The sequence below is a fragment of the Solanum verrucosum genome, unplaced genomic scaffold (genome assembly GCF_900185275.1).
Source record: "Solanum verrucosum unplaced genomic scaffold, falcon-dt-bn FXZP01000252.1, whole genome shotgun sequence".
Lineage (NCBI taxonomy): Eukaryota > Viridiplantae > Streptophyta > Magnoliopsida > Solanales > Solanaceae > Solanum > Solanum verrucosum.
In genome coordinates this window covers 7,868,446-7,887,785 of record NW_026019988.1, presented here as the reverse complement: position 1 = coordinate 7,887,785, position 19,340 = coordinate 7,868,446, and the positions used below count along the sequence as shown (strand labels likewise).

Here is a 19,340-nt window from a genome sequence, read left to right as displayed (position 1 = left end):
ATCAAGTTTAGGAGTGTGTTCAATATTTCTTTCAAATTAAAGTTACATCTCATTTACGAGCCTTTCTTGCAAATGGTGCTAATAGCAAACTCATATTTATACTTTATTTTTATCTAAGCCAAAAAAAAAAAATTAGTGTAAATGGGAAATTAATCAATGACTTTAAATCATATGAGTATGTAAAATAAATATTGAAAATGAACTCAGATTTAACATAAATAAATATTTCAATAGAAGATATTGGATACAATTACATCAATATTAGGATAATATTTAACTGCTAATTAGCAGAAACAAATTAAATCCATATTTTTTTTGGATATTTTTTGTTCAACTTTTTTTTTTGGAGTTGTTTACATAATGGAAACAAGATTTTTCGATGCACTCCATTTATGCAAAATGTTTCCAAAAATGTCAAAAAATTGTATCCAAACTTGTGTTTGAGTAATTTGCATAGCCATAAATCCTTGTCCATCATAATAAAATTTCATTTCCTTTGGATTCCACCAATTCATATCACCCCTCCATGATTTTGAACCCCCACCACTTGTCAAAAATTGTAGTGAACTGAAAAAAATAAAAAAAATTATAATCAAAATAATATACTTCTTCATTCTTAATCAGAGGTTTCGGGTTCGAGTCTCCCTGGGTACTTAGTCACCTTTGTTAGGGAGTGCTTTAGTCCCTAATATGGGACTTTCCGGCGTGAATCCAAATTTAATCAGACTTCAATATAAGTATCGGACACTGGATAGATTTTGTTTTAAAAAAAATTGAACCCATTTTTTTTAATTTTAGTTATGTGTAATATTTAATTACCTATCTGAACTGCTGATATGCTCCAAGCAATGGTCATGTCCATTTAGGTAGAAGTCAACATTGTTTGCCTAAAAAAATGAAAAAGAAAAAAGATGAGAAAGTATTAGAAACAATATTATTATAACAAACTACAAGATAAACCTTTCTAATTTAATTTTAATATCATTATTAAGAAAAAGATTCTATATAAAAAAAATTGAAATGAGTGACCAATAAACTTTATAGTTAAACAACAAAATTCATTATTAAAATCCTATTTAACGATTTCAAAGATAAATTATCAAAACAATCCGTTAGCTAAGAGTAATTTAGCACAAATTAACAACGAAATTCATAGCAATAGAATAGCCATAAACAATTCACATGTTATAAATATATGTTTTTTTTAAAAAATAACCAAAATACGCATAAACTGACTCAGACATTACCTGTAATATGGGAAGAAGGTAGACTCCAAGCTCCTCAGAGCTACCATGGTGTCCAGCACTTTTAATGGTGTGGTGACCAACTACTATTTTCCATTTTGCACTTGATTCCCTTAATGCTGAGTCCAAATCCTATTTAATATGGAGGTTAATGTTAATAAAATATTTCAGTTAATTTAATATGTGTAAAAATGAAAGTCATTCGTAAAAATGACATAAAATTAAAAATAAGTTTGTAAAGAGGTATAAATAATCAAATTTAGATTGACGAATATATGAATCAATGAAAATTAAGGATTAACTTCGTGGATGATCATTCAACTTTTACTTTATTATATAACATTTAACTTTACCTAAGTCAGAAAAGTCATTAAACTAATTTTGTAACCTAAAGACATAAGTAATATATAAATATACTCTTTTAACTAATTGGTTTTGGTTGACATATATGCCCTTCAATTTTGGATGTACTCAATAGACACTTAAAACTATCATAAATTTGAACAAATAAATACGTTACATGCATATCCTACATAACAAAATCGAAGAAAATGCATATGTCATACATGTCAAACCAAGTGATAAAGGCAGTTAGGAGAAAACACAATATAATTCTTCGACAAAATTGAATAACTTTTTAGTTGCAAAATGAAATTTTTTGTTTAGTTACTTTATGTGAAACTTCGGTAGAGTTAAAGTGATTTTATTGATATAAAAGATAATTTAGCGACTTTCAATGGTATTGAGGTAAAACTCAATGATTTTGTTATAAAAATAGTTTAGTAACTTTCGATATAATAAAACAAAAAAATTAATAATCATACGTGAAATCAACTCGAAAAATAATTTTACCTTCAAAACTAGGGAAAGATAATCTTTTCGAGGCATAACATTTCTCCAATCATAAGTATGATCTTTAGGAGTTGTGAAATACATATCTTGAAAAGGAGTTGTATCTACAAAGAAAAATTCTGCCACATCTGCAAAATAATGTGTAAATATTAATTAGTGAATTTTTTAAAATCTTAACCTAATTATTAAAATTTCATAATTAAGATTAATTTAATTATGTTACCTGTATTAACAATATAAGACCTCATACAAATCCATCTGTTATCCTTTTGCTTAAGAATAGGACTTAATTGTGCTAAAGCATCACCTCTGTAGTCATGGTTCCCCAAAACTGCAAATAAAAGTATACACCACATAAGGGGTTAAAAATATTTGCTTCGATCGAGTTGAGGTGTCGAAATGAAATTAAAAATATTTGTTTCGATCGAGTTGAGATGTCGAAATGAAATTTTATAAAGTAAAGAGATTTCAAATTGGGATAAATACAATTAGTTTGAGTATATATTTATATGTTATAAAAGAATTACTTTTTTTATTTCAACTTGTTTGTCTTAGTTTAACTTGATATGTAGTTTACGAAAATAAAGAAGATTTTTAAATTTTGTGGTCTTAAGTTAAAGATATGTCAAATGTATCAAACCACACTTTAAGCTTGTGGTATTAAACAAGTCATGTGGAAAATTAAAACTAAAGAATTGTTTAAAAAATAAAAAACTTTTTTTGGAACAGATTTAATTTTTTTAAAAAAATATGACAAATAAATTAAAATGAAAGGAATGCTATAATATACTCATTCGTTGCAAATTAATGCTCATTAAACAACAACATACCCAATAATCTCACAAAATCGGGTCTGAGTAGGGTATACATAATACACATACCTTATTCTATATCAAAGGTAGAAATATTGTTTCTGATAGACCATCAGCTCACGAAAAAAATAATTTTAAACAACACAGTGAAAGAATTAACAAGGAAACAAGAAATAATAGCTAATAACAAAAACAACATATATAATAACAGAATATAAACTCACAAAGTGGGGCCTGAATAGGGTATACATAATACACCAATCTTATCCTATCTCAAAGGTAAAAATATTGTTTTCGATAGACCTTTGATTCAAGAAAAAAACAATTTTAAACAGTACAATGAAAGAATTAACAAGGGAACAAAAAATAACAGCTAATAACAAAAACAACTTTTTTAACAAAATATAAACTATAATAGAACAATATGATAATCAAGACACAGAAAAAAAAATTAAAATTAAAACGACAATTAAAATGAAACAGAACAAAGAATCAAACTCACCATTGTACCAATTTTTTTGTAAGCTTGGAGCTGTATAGACATTGGTAAAAGATTCTTCAAAAGCAGGATCATCCACACCAGTCAATCCATCATCATAGAAATTGTCTCCAGTTGATACAACAAAATCTATGTTTAATTTCTCTCCAATTATTCCCATCTACAATAAATTCAACATAAACAAAAAAAAATCACTATAATCACTATAGGGTACAAATATTTTAAATTGCATAACATTGTATATATAGACACATGCATTTTATGTGACATATTTATATGATAATTTATGTCTTATCATATTATATTATATCTCGTAAAATACAAGTGTCTACTTATTTAATTTATACAAGTTTAAATGTCTATTTGTGTACACCTAAATTTGTATAAAGACAGTAGATGTCAGTTGAAACCAAGTTGAAAAACATATTTATATATTATGCCTTATTAATAAGTTAATCATTCTATTGAAGACAATCTCTCTACTCCACAAAGATAGAGTAAGATTTTACATTTTTAATATAAAAAATTACTGATTATGTTATTGTATATAATAATTTTTGTGTGTGTTTTAAGAATGTGTAAAATTAATATGAGTCGAGTAATACAAAATGAAAAATTAATTTAAAAAGAATAAAATATACTCCTTTTGTCCTAATTTATGTGATTTTTTCGTTTTTCAATAGTCAAACAGTTTAAGTTTGACCAGAAATTTGCGCGTGGAATCTTTAAATTTTTTTTAAATGAAATTTATATATTTGTTAACTACGTAAAAATGCTATAAATCAGAATAATTGACAATTCAAAATAATTAAAAGAAATATAAAAAAATTATGATAAAAATAGATTTGTTTGAATCTGGAGTATTAAATAAAATAGACCTTGAAATGATATCCATGCCCATCATGGAAACCACGTGCAGTCAATTATGTGAACCCAAAATGCACGCGATAATCAATTAGCTTGTCGATTTAGGGACATTCAATTAAATAATTGCAACTACTTTAATTGATTAGCTAAGTGGCAATATATATATATATATGTGGATTAAATCAAATAAAATGGCCCCATTAGATATTTTTCTTTGTTAAATTAGTAGTATACGTATTATTCATTGTTTAGGTCCCTAATACTTGTATTCTTTCACTTGGCCGACGAGGATTCTTCCACTAATTACATCTCCCAAAAAATAAAATAATGAAAGACATTATTTTTTTCCATTAGTAAAATCTCTCAATAAATAATATTAATAATTGTTGAATATTTTATTTTGATCAGACACGAAATTTAAGAGAAACGAAAAACTTTTGAATTTTGAGGTTTTATTTAAATTTTATTTTGATCTGACACGAAATTTAAGAGAATAACAAAAACTTTTGAATTTTGAGGTTTTCACGGAATACTAAAATATATTTTTAGTCTTGTGGTTATAAATATATGTTCGTAGAAAGTTAGAATTACAGAGTAGTCAATTCAGAAAAGTGATATTCTTTTTAAAACGATGTAAGATAAACAAATTGAAACAGACGAATATGCAGGAGGATGATGGTTATAGTGTTTACTTGTTGAGCAACTTGAGATTGGTTAAAGGTTCCTCTTCTTCCCCAATCTCCGACGACCAAAAAGCTAATCGAGCCGTCGGTGTTCACCGGATGTTCTAACCGGTGGAGCTCAGCCATGGCTGCCGGAAATAGTAACAACAACAAGAAACTAATGAAAATGTTGAGTATTTTCATGGAAGCCATATATTTTTAGAAAGAAGGATATTAGGGTTGAAATTAAAGTGGTGAGGAAAATGTAATGATTTATATGGTCATTTTATAGAGGGTGTGGGGGTGGGTAGGTGATATTTTGTCTATAAAAGAAAAGATATTAGATACACATAGGAAGTTTCCTATTTGAAATAGTGAAAAATTGTTTGATTATAATGTGTAAGTAAAGTTTGTAGTACTCCTTTTGTCGGTATGTTCTATTGTTTGCTAAATTTAATTTTAGATATTAATTTGCATTAAGGATAAGAAGATAATTTTAAAGTTAAATAATAATTTCAGAATTTAAGTTAGCTTGTTGTCCTAATTTTTTGGATTCGATTTTAAAATTTTATTTTTAAATATCTGTTTGATTATGAAATTTGATTAGATTTTGAAATTTTGATTTATATAAATATCTTTTCAAAAAGGAACTTCGATAAGTTTTTGAAAGAAATTTTACTTTCACTTACAAAATTTTAATTTTTTTCCCAATAAAATACATATTTAAACACAATTTCAAGTTTCAAAAATCGAACTTTTCAAATTTTAACTTCAAAAACTGAGATTTTCAGTTTCAACTTTTAACTTCAAAATCTATAGCTAAATGGGAGCTTAGCGTTTAAAATAGAAAAAGTATATTCTGCGAGAATAGAGTTCACTGTATCATTTGATTTGAACTTGAACTCGCACGACTTTATAATGCATTATTGGAATTTGTAATCTTCTTTTTTAATTTGTTGGGTTGTGGAAGGAGAAAAGCAAACATGAAAATTTGAGTAGGGGCACAACATAATTAAGAAAGCCATTTTATTTAGTCTTAAGACTAAATAGGCAGACACATGTGATTTGATGTCCGACCCAATTTAGTTGATTCTCAATTCTCGAACGAAGTGAAAAATGATAACGACTCTCTTTTTCTAGTAGCAGGTGAGATAAAAAAATCGTTTATATATTTAATTCTATTGTGTTAAATTTCCACATCAGGAAATTATATTATGACTCCGTCATGTGGAGTTTATTTATATACTACCCATTAGAAATTAATGACATAATTAAATGAATTAGACCTAATTAGTGCCTTTTCACTTGTACCTAATAATTTCAAAACAAATAGCTAGTACCTAATATTTCTCTTATATTTTACCTAGATGATATATTTAAATAATATAATTTTTCAATGAAAAAAAATATAAATTGATATATTTTTAATAAAGATAGATCCGCCGTTATTTATTAGCAACTTGGGTAAGTTTATTCATTTAGTATCTTCAAAGATTTTGAACTTATCCTTTTTCATAAATTCATGAATATTCCACAATCATTGATTCATTATATATATATAAAAATTAGAGAACAATGTATGCCAAACATTATTGAAGGAAATAATGTGGATCCACATGCAATTTGTATGTCTTTTATTCTTGTTGTAAATAAATATAACAACACCAATTCGTATTTTTTTTATGAAAAAAAAGGGAGGAGGAGGAAGTCTAGTATATGGTTATATATATATATTATAATTGTCAATCGAGTATCAACATAACTAATTTTAGACCAAATATATCAATGTAGCGATGATTAATTTGTTTTCTTCCAATTTTCGATGATTAAGTTTATTTTGATTTAAAAGAAAAAGATACATCGAAAATATTTGACAAAGACTAAAAAAGTTAATGACATTATATTTTGAAGCGGTATAAGTGTAAACCAAATAAAATCAAATTAAAAATGGACTTATGTACTTGCTCAGCGCCAATACATGTGCTGCATTTTCATTTAATGACATTTTCAACATTTTATACATGTTTCGTTTTATTTGTTTAACAAAAAAATCATTTATTTGACTGAAAGTTAACTATCAGCAGAAAAACATTTCGAATGTATCTTTAAAGAATAAATATTAAAATTTTAAAAACACCTTTAACATGAGATAGATATGTCAACAAAAATTCTAAAAATATCATCCGATATGAAATAAATATGCAGATGAAGAGATTTATAATTTTAAAAATACTCTCAACATGAAGTAAACATATTAACTAAAAGATATTACTTTTAACTTCTTATTAAATATTGATAATGATGATTAAGGGTCTTTTTTTTTCTTCATTTTTTTCTCTATTATTGAACATGAAGAATTTTGAACTTGGCCCCATGCTCAGCGTGGGAAACCTCCTTACTAGTTGGAAAATATATATTTTTAAAATATTACTTTATGATATGATGAGATGGCAAAATAATAACCACAATAAAAAAACTATATACTATAAGTGAGATAAAACCATGTGCAATCCCTATCCAATTCCTTCTTTTTTTTTTGGCTTGTTAAATTTGATTTCTGAAATATGAGTGGATAGTGATTGTGATTTGTCATTCACAAATATCAGATTGTTTTAGGGCGGCATGTTAAGACAAAATATATTTTGAAATCTGATTTGGAGTTAAAATTTTGTTTAGACGATTTATAATTTAGATTTCTTAAGTTATATTTATATAAATATAAAAATACAATTTCTTCTGTTTAACAATAGTTGTTCATTATTGACTTGACACACCCTTTAAGAAATAATAAATAATAAATAATAGGGGTAATATTATTATATTTTCTTTTGACTTTATTAAATTTAATATTGTGAGAAATGTGTTAGATGATAAATAAGTAGTACTTTAATAGCAAGAGTAAAATAGACACAAAAGGTAAATTATTCCTTGATTTTCTAAATTGGGCAAGTATTATTGGACAACTATTGTTGGACGGAGGGAGTATAATTTCTAAAAACTATTAAAATTTCTTCAATTATTATACAATTTTATCTAATGAGTAAATCATAATTTATAAACAAAGTATCGAAATATCCTAAAGCGTCACACTACTAGATTGCATGTATCTTTTACAAATAAATATTTGCGATTATATACTATTACAAACTTTCAAATACTTATAAATTTTACCAAAATTCATTGGTTCAAAAAATCAAAGATAGTAATAACTAGTTATTTTTTTTATTATAATCCTTTCACATGACAAACAATTTATTCTTTATCACACATGAATTTTTTAATTATTTTTTTACAAGTTTTAGATTTAATTTCTCTAAAAACATCCTTCTTTTCATAGAATTAGATATTTGAAATTAAAATTAAATTTTCTACAAATTTCATAAATACATATTAATTTCAAAGCAAATTTGAAATTTTATGGCCAAATGCCTATACAAATCTTCCTAAATCAAAATATTAGCCGTAAAAATCTTTGCAAGAATCTTATCTTGTTTAAAGCAGTACGTCAACAAACAAGTGACTTTAATTGGGGATATGACAATTTACAATTTATTTTTTATCAAATAAAATTAAGCACCAATTCTAGCAATAATTTTGAAGAATTTTTTCTTTCCCTTAAAGTGAAATCACGTATAGAATTTTGTTTATATTAAAAAAGGTAAACGACAGTTATAATTTGGCTTTTTATTCAAAGTATAAACTTTTAGTTAAAAGTTTATCCCATTCATATCTTTATCAATATATAGGGTTATTATTGGCCTTTCCTTTTTATCGTTGGTGATGGTGTTATCGATGACTTTTTTTCCTTTTTTAATCATGTATAATGTTGGTGTGCCAAAGAAATAATACTGAACACCGAATGAGAAAATAAAATAAATTAAATTACATAAATTCCACTAGTAGAGATGGTCCTGGAGCTAAGTGGTGGAGGACATGGGGTGGGGTGACGAGAGTTACGGTTGGGTAAGGTGATTTGCCGAGGTATATTGTTGGAGAGAGAAAAAAAATCAAATTGTTAATTGACCATTAATTTAGATGTTTAAATGTAAAAATGATAAATTAATCTCATTTTAGAGGGATTTGTTTATCTAATTGTATCGTTTAAAATATATGATATAAAATATTAAAAGTGATGTTATATGTAATTATTTGAAACTAGAATTAAGATTAGTATATATTGATGTATGTTTAGTTGAATAGTTTTTCGTTTTCAATTCATATTTTTTTTCTTCATTATTTTGATTAGGAAAGTGGAAAAAGTAGAAGGATGAATCATTAATTTTATTATTTTATTCAATGGTTCATAAAAAGTTGAAGAATGTGGTGGAAATAAGTCTATCTAGACAAACCATGTTATGTTGTAGCATTATTTCCCATTATTAGAAGTCATAGTAGACTAGACAATTATTTTTCATTACATTGATTGACAGTTTATATCAGTTGTATTTTTTTGTCATTTTCTTATCATTTCTGTTTTTTTTTAGTTGAACATCACTCTCATCATTGAACTGTGCCCATATCTCATTTTATTACCATTTCTGTTTTATAAAAAAAAATACATTGTTCATTTTTAGCATTATTGTCTCCCAATAATAGATAATTTCATCATATTGACCTATCAATGGGATTTTTGGATCAGGTTTGAACTATTTTCAACCAGTAAAGCCTTTTTGTGTGTGTATTATTTTTTAGATATGTTTTGAACTTTTTAAGTGAAACTTTTGCTTATATGAAACTTAGAAAAGATAATGAAGTGCTAGAAATAGCTAGTAGAAATAACGTTTTCTGGTCATACTCAGATCCTATTTTTGAAAAATAATCATTACTGTTTAAAAAATATGGCCTAGTGGTCAATAAATCATGGAATACTAATTATGAGGTTTCAAGTTTAAATGTCAGCAGAGATAAAAAGACACTGGATGATTTCTTTTTATATATATGTACATATGTTGTTGACGAAAGATGACATATCATATCTCGTAAAATTAGTTGATGAGCCTAAAAACTGACCTGAACAGAGCAATTATATAAAAAAAAGTCATTATTAAAATACTCACCGGCATTTTATAGACCCAAGACAAGATTTAAACCCTCGTGGTATCTCTCACCGGCATAAATATAAATAAAAACACCTTATTATAATTTATGTTTCATGCAATATACTGACTTTACATAAGCTTATTCGAAGGGCTTTTTCGCGTGTTTATTTTTTTATATATATGTATAGAAGTTACTTCTTGAAATTCTACTCTTCTTTTATAGGACGTTTGTACAAATGGAATTCTTTTAGGATGATAAGTTCAGTGGCATAAGTTATGTCTCAGAAGTTCAGTATAAAAAGTTATGCCTTAAAAGCAAAAATTCTCTAAAAGACTTGCCTATGAATCAGAATATTATAAAACTAACTTATGACCTAAGCCAATAATTATCTAAAAGTTTTGCCTAGCAAATTCTGGTCATAATAATTAAGAATACTTTGATCCACAAATTTTCATTAAATAAATGATAGAGACAAAAATTTAAGACTACCCGGGATGGAAAATAGGGGTAGTCTATGCAAAAACTTGTACATATCATGGGCCGATAAAAAACCAGCCCAACTTTAAGCTAATCATACCATCACAGCTAAAAGAGGCAGTTTGGTGCACTAAAACTCCCGCTATGTGCAGGATCCACAAAAGGATCTTGCCATAAGGGCTTATTGTACACCATCTTACCTTACATTTCTGTGAGAGACTGTTACCAAGGCTAAAATACTTAAAATTATAATAGAACATTGAAGACATGCTTATTTATGCAAAAATGCACAAAAAAGTTAACTACCTTTTCTTTCCTTTTATCTTCATAAGGATACATGCATTTGATACAACAAAAAAACAAAATTTACACCATCATATCAAATCAAAATTGCAATTGTAACAAAACTGAACTCAGCAAGGCATCAATTACAGTACAATATAATACACTCATTTTCAGCTATACATCTTCGCGCGCTAGTAATTTGGCCCCAGAAGAGATAGGAGGAAGGTTCGATAATTGCCAGAAGTCTCGGAATAAACAGCATCATTTAGACACTTCTTGTACTTCTTTCGGTATTCTGCTTTTATATACTGCATATCGATCTCAGCTCGTGTTACTATTATTCTAATAAGAGCTGCATCGTTCGTTCCCAACCCCTTCATAGCCTTATGTAATTGCTGAATGCAAAAAATGTAAAAATAGTTTGAAAATGTGTACAACATTAAAGTCAAGAATGGTTTTACCAAAGTTTAAAACAATATTTAAGTAGTCACATTCTGTGTTAGAATTAAATGATTACCATTATGCTAAACAATATAGTCTTAATCAAGCTCGTCAAGCAAGTGTCATGTTCTAGAACGACTCTGATCTAGGCCATCACCTGGGACTCGCCATTGGCAGGATATTGACATTATCTGTAAGATTTCCAACATTACCCCCCACTCCCCACTCCAACATGTTGTTCCTGGGAATGGTACTCATTACCTTGGCTCTGATACCACTTGTTAGGATCAAGGTCTTACCATCATACCAAAGTCTATAGTTGATAGCTAGACGCAACTTTAATCTTATCCAAGCCTATCAAATCTAGTGCTATGTTCAACCAAGACTCCGACCTAAGACCATCTCAGACCTGTCACCAGGACCATACCATAGGCAGGATGTTTGCTTTACCCAACATTATTCAACAAGAATCTAAGAGATATACCCTGACCGTTACCATTTTTACAAAAGTACCTACTAATATTTATCATAGAGGCCTTCGGAGTATGGTAAACAATACCTTCGCGAAGAAGCTTGCTGGATTCTTAGCACATCTCAAGATAGACAAAAGGCCAAATCTAAAGAGCCCTGAGGTTTCACTTCTTACAGCCTGTGTAACATTAAGTATATAAACACATTAGTAAACTAGATTTATAATGCTTAATTAAGCTGATTAAAGAGTAAAGTAAGTGAACTTACACTTCTCAATTTGTTCTTATACTTGTTTTTATAAGCATAACTAACAGCAGCCAAATGTGCATTGCTGCTTTCACTGAAGATTCGTATAAACGTCTTCTCATCGGTACCCCATCTCTTCTCCCCTGCTTTATACAGAGCTTTAGCATCACGTTCTGCTAAAACACTGTCAACTTCTGGTCCTTCATAGCGTATTGTACGTACATATGATAGAAGCAACTGTTATATAAAAGCAAACAACACCAATACATACATCAGTAGTTTCTTTGTAAATTTTACTGAACTTTATCTACTTTAACATGAGTAAATTCACAAAACGGTTTTATCATGTATATATACTATATGTTGAATTCCCTTATTTTCAATGTGTATCTACTTTTAAAATAGTGTGACATCCCATAATAAAATTCATGGTTCCGCCATTGTTTGTTATAGTTTTGCTCTAGTAGAAGCTAACTCCTCCTAAGGAGGGTATAGGTCTCTAGAAATATTACAAAAAGGAGGAAAAACTCACACAAAAACAACAGATGTATTGAAAAAACAGATTACTACATGAAAGGAATTTCAAAAGCCAACAGCAGATGGTGACAAGAGAGAGTTGCTCGGATGGTAACCATCTCTTACTTCCAACCCTAAGATTGTGAGTTCGAGCACCAAGGGAGCAAAAAGATTAGAAAAAAGAGGAAAGATTCACACAAGAACAACAGATATATCGAAAAAACAGATCACTACATAAGAGGAATTTCAAAAGCTAACAGCAGATGGAGACAAAAGGGAGTTGCTCGAATGGTAATCACCCCTTACCTCCAACCCTAACATTGTGAGTTCGAGTCACTAGGAAGAAAAAAGATTAGAAAAAAGAGGAAAGTTCACACAAGAACAACAGATATATCGAAAAACAGATTACTACATGAGAGGAATTTAAAAGCCAACAACATATGGAGACAAGGGGGAGTTGCTCGGATGGTAACCACCCCTTACTTCCAACCCTAAGGTTGTGAGTTCAAGCACCAAGAGAGCAAATAGATTAGAAAAAAGAGGAAAGATTCACACAAGAACAACAGATATATCGAAAAAACAGATTACTACATGAGAGGAATTTCAAAAGCCAACAACAAATGGAGTTGCTTGATCGGATGGTAACCCCTTACTTCCAATCCTAAGATTGTGAGCTCGAGTCACCATCATCATCAAATGCAGAGGATAAGATCAATACCTTTTTATGATCATCTGATGTTCGCGATTCAATATCGTGCTCAAGGTAAACACCATTCATAGTATAATAGATTTGCTTGAAATATTGTATCTGTGAAGGAGTCCTAGAACATATTACTTCAGTAGCAGCTCTTAGATCAACAACAACGCTACTCAACGCTTGTCTGACTATAGTAGCATCCCTTACTGCTGGATCATGCATCCATAGTAAGAATGCTTTCTGAATTTATCGATCCAAATGAAACAAAATCACGTACAGAAGACAACTTGAAGCAAAATCGATGTATATAAGTTAAATTTTAACGTCACATATACCTTGTTGTCACCACTAAGCTCTCTAGATAAGCGATTACTAAGATCTTCTGAATACATAACTTTGTATTCCTGTTGAATGAGACCGCGTTGAGTTGCATCGCGATGGGCAAGGATATTGATGAGTGATGCAGTATCACATCCAAATCCTGGAATAGCAAAAGAAAGTAATCATATGAACAATAGTAAAAGATATAACGCGTTCAATGTTGAAAATCTTAAATTTTAAATTTGTAAAACTTAAATCCTGAATTCAAACTCCAAATAAGAATGTCTAAAGACTATATGATACATGGTATTTTGTGTTGTTATATATTGTAGCAAGTATTAGAATTTGGATATGTGATGCATGACATGAAAATATTTACTAAATCTTTTAAAATTTGCTTATTTCAAAAAGTGTTTTTTTAAAAAAAATAATTTTGAAAAGTGTGAATTTGGTCAAAGTTTCAAAAAAAGTATGTTGGTAACTTCTACTACTAATCTACTATTTAAAAATATTGTATTCATTTTTAAAAAAACTTGTCCAAACACATCAACCCTCTTGAGTAACACTTTTTCTTAGAAAAATCAATACTTGCATAAATGCTTTTAATCAGAAAAAATTAAATAACAGACAACAATATATTCAGTGTAATCTCATAAGTCTAGATCATCAACTCAAAAAAAAAAGCAAAAGAAAAGCCGAATTGAAATATAAGGACAACAAAACAAAGCAACACGAAATATATAGTAAAAGTCAAAGAATAAGAAAAGAATTCAATAAGGTGAAATTATTGAATTACCCTTGAAAGCTTTATAAAGTTGTGCAGCATCATCGCGGGGCAAAGTTAAGACAGGAGGTATAATCAAGGTAGCCATATTATATTATCTGCTAATTAATCTCCTGCTGATAATGAATGATCTTTTACGACTATTTACAAATTAAATAATAAAAAAATTAATCCCCCGTTGCGGATTGTTTCTCTCTCTCTTTTAACGAAAATTGTTAACGAGAGAGAGAGAAACAGAGAGACCTTCAATAGATTAAAGGAGACATACAAAAGCAAGTAATTCAAAGGGTAGAATTGGAAAGCTTTACATGAATGGTACAACTACAAATGCGTCTCACCATAAAAGACTATGTGAGAAATAAAATACGTGCCAACAAAAATATATGTATCATTTAATTATGGTATTAAATGATTATGTATTTTTATTTTAATATTTAATTATCAAAATTAAATTGATTTAATATAAATATCGAATATAGATAAGATAATGAGTTTCCTCCTCCTCCTCCTTCATATTGAGGTACCTTATTATTATGAAAAAGAGAATTTTTTGCATTTGTTGACTTAGTTGTTGGACGTGCGAATAAAATTTTATATTTGCGATTGAAAAGAAATGAAAGTTATCATAAAGGGGTCATTTACAAGAATAATCTTGGAGGTTATAGTTAAAACTTGAAGTTAAATAATTTTTTTACTTTTGACCTTGGAAGTTTGTCCTTGGACTAGTGAAGGTTAATAATTTTAGACCAACAATTTTCAAGATTATTGAATGTAATTTTTTTATCATAAAATATAGAGATACTTTTAATGGTACAAGGCTCTTTGACGAAAAGCGAGTAGGCTTGATCCTAAATAGATAAGAATATCTTTGAGTTATTTTAGCTCAACAACTTATATTAAAGTCAATAATTTAACAAAATATGTACAAAGAATGTCTATAAGTTAATAAAGTGCATAAATTCCTTAGCTACTTATCACAAATAAAATATTCATCTTTTTAATTAGCGTTTGATTATAAATATTTTATTAGATTTCAAAAATTTATCACATAGCAAAAGGTCAGATTGTCCTAATGCTCTCCTCAGACAACACAACAGACATCCAAAAAGTCTGATATTTTTGCCTATATTGTATAGCAAAAAACTAAGATTCTTTTGAGGAGGCACGTGGTGGTACAGTGGCTATTTTTGAGGAAAAAATAGTTATAATACAGTTGCAAAGATCTACTAGTGATCCAGATCTCTTCTTCTCTTCCTCTCCCATCTTCAAACAAGTCAGCAAAAATCTACTTCATCTCCATCAGGTATAACATCCTCCTTCAAATCCCATTTCTCAGGTTCAATTTGTGGTTTAAAGTTTCTTACTTTCTTGAAAAATTTCACTTTGATTTGAGTAAAATTGATGATTTTGGTGCTTATTTGTGAGATTGATCAAGATTCTTGATTTAATGAATTGGGGTTGTTGGAACTTTCATAAATATGTTTAAAGATCGTTGCTTTATTTGCTACTTTAGCTGATTGTGCTTAGGTCATTGAATATTTTCTTATTTATGAGATTGATCAAGATTCTTGATTTAATGAATTGGGGTTGTTGAAACTTTCATAAATATGTTTAAAGTTTGTTGCTTTATTTGCTACTTTAGCTTATTGTGCTAAGGTTCTAGAAAATTTTCCATTTGTTGCGAGTTGATTGATGATTTTGGTGCTTATTTATTAGATTGATCAAGAATTTTCTTGATTTGGTGAAGTGGGGTTGTTGGATTTCTTATAAATATGTTTAAAGATTGTTGCTTTATTTGCTACTTTACTGATTGTGCAAAGACTCTTTAAAAAAAAATCCATTTTCTATAAATAAATTAATGATTTTGGTGCTTATTTATGAGATTGATCAAGTTGATTTTATGAATTGGGGTTGTTGGAACTTCCATAAATATGTTTAAAGTTTGTTGCTTTATTTGCTACTTTAGTTGATTGTGCTAAGGTTCTTGAAAAATTTCCATTTGTTGCGAGTAAATTGATGATTTTGGTGCTTATTTATGAGATTGATCAAGAATTTACTTCATTTGGTGAAGTGGGGTTGTTGAAACTTCCATAAATATGTTGAAAGCTTGTTGCTTTATATGCTACTTTAGCTGATTGTGCTAATGTTCTTTAATATTTTCCGTTGTTGTGAGTAAATTGATGATTTTGGTGCTTATTTTATGATATTGATCAAGATTCTTGATTTTATGAATTGGGTTGTTGGAACTTCCATAAATATGTTTAAAGTTTGTTGCTTTATTTGCTACTTTAGCTGATTATGCTAAGGTTCTTGAAAAATTTCCATTGTAGTGAGTAATGTGATGATTTTGGTGCTTATTTATGAGATCTATTAAGATTCTTCATTTGGTGAAGCGGGGTTGTTAAAACTTCCATAAATATGTTCTGATTTTTCATTTTAGATGTGTTTATTTCACCTACCTGGATTATTTGTTCTATAAAGGGATTCAATTATCTGGTCCCATAGCAATCTTTTTTCTAATCAAATATGGGGTGAGGATCTAAAGTATTCTTGATTTGGTGATATTAGTTTTTTTTTACTTTGGGTAGGAATAGGAGTTAGCTCCGCCCTTGTGGGATTTCACTATGTATGTTGTTGTTGTTGTTGTCCCTGGGAGCTCCCACGCTTTTTTACTCCCTTGGTGACTCGACCCCACAACCTTAGGATTGGAGGTGGATGGTGCTTGCCATCCGAGCAACCCCTTCTTGTCATCTAACTCTTAACTTGTTCTTGAGACTTCCCACTTAATTTGGTAGAGCATGCTAACAAGACCTCACGAGAGCTTTGAGTCGGTAAGATCATGATCTCTAGGGCTCCATTAGGCCAACTTCTGGTGAGGAATTGTTAATGATGAAAGTCATTCTCAATTGCTTTTGGTTTCCAGAACCATTATTGGATTGCAAGGTTTTGGACTTAATAATAGTATTTATAAATTGACTTAAAGACCAATTGAGATATGCTTATGTAATAATATAAACTGGCCTAAAATAAGTAAGGCTTGGAAGCCTCGGAACAAGATTATAGCACCAGATTGTGCTAAAAGTGATTTCAGTTTTAATGATGCTTGGGCCAGTGAAATCAATAGGCTGGCTAATAATGATAAACATAAGATTGAGAGTATCAGTTGACATGAGAATCATTTGTCATGCGAAAAATGCAGTGCTGGTGATTGACCTCTCGTTTATAGTTGAGTTTTCTCTAGCTGAACAGTTTTAATTGATTGGTGGAAAAAATGGTGGCTATCGTGAGATACTTCTTCAAGTAATCTAATTTGAATGTTTCTTTATGTTAGGATCCTGTACGGAGCATAATCTGTGAACTTCTCTTTCTATGTTCTCTCATACACGAAGTTAAATGTCTTGCTAAATTAAAAGAAGTGAAATCTGACCATCTTCTTGAATACATAAGCATTACATAAAATGAGTAAAGAAAATCATTTTTCACTTATTTTACCATTCGTTCGATCCATACTTGTTTTCGATATTAACAAAGATGATCATTTAAGTGATGCAGAACAAAAGGAATGTGGTTTCTTTTCTTTCAAGTAATACAAATTATATCCTCTACTCCCTGCAGGTGTTTAACGTAGGATGGCCTTGGTCACCACTGCAGAAGTTTGCGATGCAAATCCACAGCTTATTGTGAGTGGTGAACTACGGGCACTGCAGCCAATCTTCAAAATATATGGCAGGCGTCAAGTCTTCTCTGGACCTGTTGTCACTCTGAAAGTATTCGAAGACAATGTTTTGGTTCGTGAGTTTCTCGAGGAGAAAGGTAACGGTAGAGTTCTTGTAGTCGACGGGGGTGGTAGTCTAAGATGTGCAATTTTGGGTGGCAACCCTGTAGTACAAGCTCAAAACAACGGATGGGCTGGGATCGTAGTAAATGGCTGTGTAAGGGACGTGGATGAAATCAATGGCTGTGATATCGGAGTCAGAGCTCTGGCTTCACATCCAATGAAAGCCAATAAGAAAGGTATCGGAGAGAAGCACGTTCCCATAACCATTGCCGGGACTAGAATCTGCGATGGTGAGTGGCTTTATGCAGATACCGATGGCATTCTGATTTCTAAAATGGAGCTGTGTGTTTGAGAACATATATCATCATACCTTAAGTAAGTGCATTTCAGTTGTGAACTTATTTTTATGGAGCTTATGGTCTAAGTACTACTGCTTTATATGTTATGGGAATCTCAAGCTTCATTAATCTATTGCATGTTGTAAGTCAAACTCGTCTTAAACACGTTTTAAGTCTACTCTATTTTGCCTTAAACATGGTTTTTTTAGTATTTCAACTGCAGTTTTTGGAATATTTGCACTGGATATATTAGTGTTCTTAAGGAATCTTGAAAGTGATTTCTTCATGGTATAAAGCCTTGGAAACAGCCTCTGGCTGAAATGCAAGGTAAGACTGTGTACTTCCCCGGACCCTGCGTATAGCGGGAGTTGTAGTGCACGGGGGTGTCCTTTTTTAAAGCTCGTATAAATATTCATGGCTTGCTGCAACTGATGACTAAAAGTATAAAACAAATCTGACACTTGTTGTCTGATGTGATACATGAATGTGACTGGTTTAGAGATAGGAGGGGGAGAATGTCTATAGTAAAAAATTATTATAGAATATATACACAGTGTATACAATGTATATATTATATATACATATACACAACATATATAGTTGAAATGTATATTTTTGACATATTGGCTTGTGATCATGCTTACTTCATATTCAAGAGCAAACTTACTGGCTCTCACGACATGATATGATGCCCTGAAACAGTTTGTACTTCTTTAATAATTCCAACAACATTTTTAGAGGGAAGTGCATAGATCTCTATTTGAGGCATAGCCAAATTTTCTAAATGTTTGCAAGTCTAGCCATTTTAAACCAACCTTAGACATACACATATGAAGTTTGGCGTGCCAAAGCCTAAAACTTCAAACAATATAGAAGCAAACAAACTTCCAACATATGCATTTGAAAGACAATTTTTTGTCATTTTTGTCCGAAATCATAGAATTATTAGCTAGGAAAAATTAGACTCCAAACATTTATGCATAAAGTTCACGCACATATGACTGAAAACA

At 29.7% G+C, this 19,340-nt stretch overlaps 3 protein-coding genes across 3 annotated transcripts; 1 reads left to right on the top strand and 2 right to left on the bottom strand.

Moving 5' to 3' along the window:
• Positions 1–192: 192 nt before the first annotated feature.
• Positions 193–5,190, bottom strand: LOC125818703 (purple acid phosphatase 3-like). Its single transcript, XM_049498214.1, has 7 exons — positions 4,967–5,190; positions 3,411–3,567; positions 2,320–2,427; positions 2,097–2,224; positions 1,248–1,376; positions 820–887; positions 193–567 (listed from the first exon to the last, which is right to left on the bottom strand). The coding sequence occupies exons 1-7, from the start codon at positions 5,147–5,149 to the stop codon at positions 354–356; spliced, it is 987 nt and encodes a 328-aa protein (XP_049354171.1). The 5' UTR covers positions 5,150–5,190; the 3' UTR covers positions 193–353.
• A 5,717-nt stretch (positions 5,191–10,907) lies between these two features.
• Positions 10,908–14,385, bottom strand: LOC125818742 (annexin D5-like). The gene is made up of 7 exons (XM_049498254.1): positions 14,339–14,385; positions 14,227–14,307; positions 13,445–13,590; positions 13,131–13,349; positions 11,918–12,133; positions 11,739–11,828; positions 10,908–11,133 (listed from the first exon to the last, which is right to left on the bottom strand). Exons 2-7 carry the CDS (start codon positions 14,300–14,302, stop codon positions 10,930–10,932), a joined length of 951 nt encoding a protein of 316 aa, XP_049354211.1. The 5' UTR covers positions 14,303–14,307; positions 14,339–14,385; the 3' UTR covers positions 10,908–10,929.
• Positions 14,386–15,272: 887 nt separating this feature from the next.
• On the top strand, positions 15,273–18,562 carry LOC125818816 (putative 4-hydroxy-4-methyl-2-oxoglutarate aldolase 2). Its single transcript, XM_049498332.1, has 2 exons — positions 15,273–15,517; positions 17,830–18,562. Exon 2 carries the CDS (start codon positions 17,844–17,846, stop codon positions 18,342–18,344), a length of 501 nt encoding a protein of 166 aa, XP_049354289.1. The 5' UTR covers positions 15,273–15,517; positions 17,830–17,843; the 3' UTR covers positions 18,345–18,562.
• Positions 18,563–19,340: the final 778 nt, after the last annotated feature.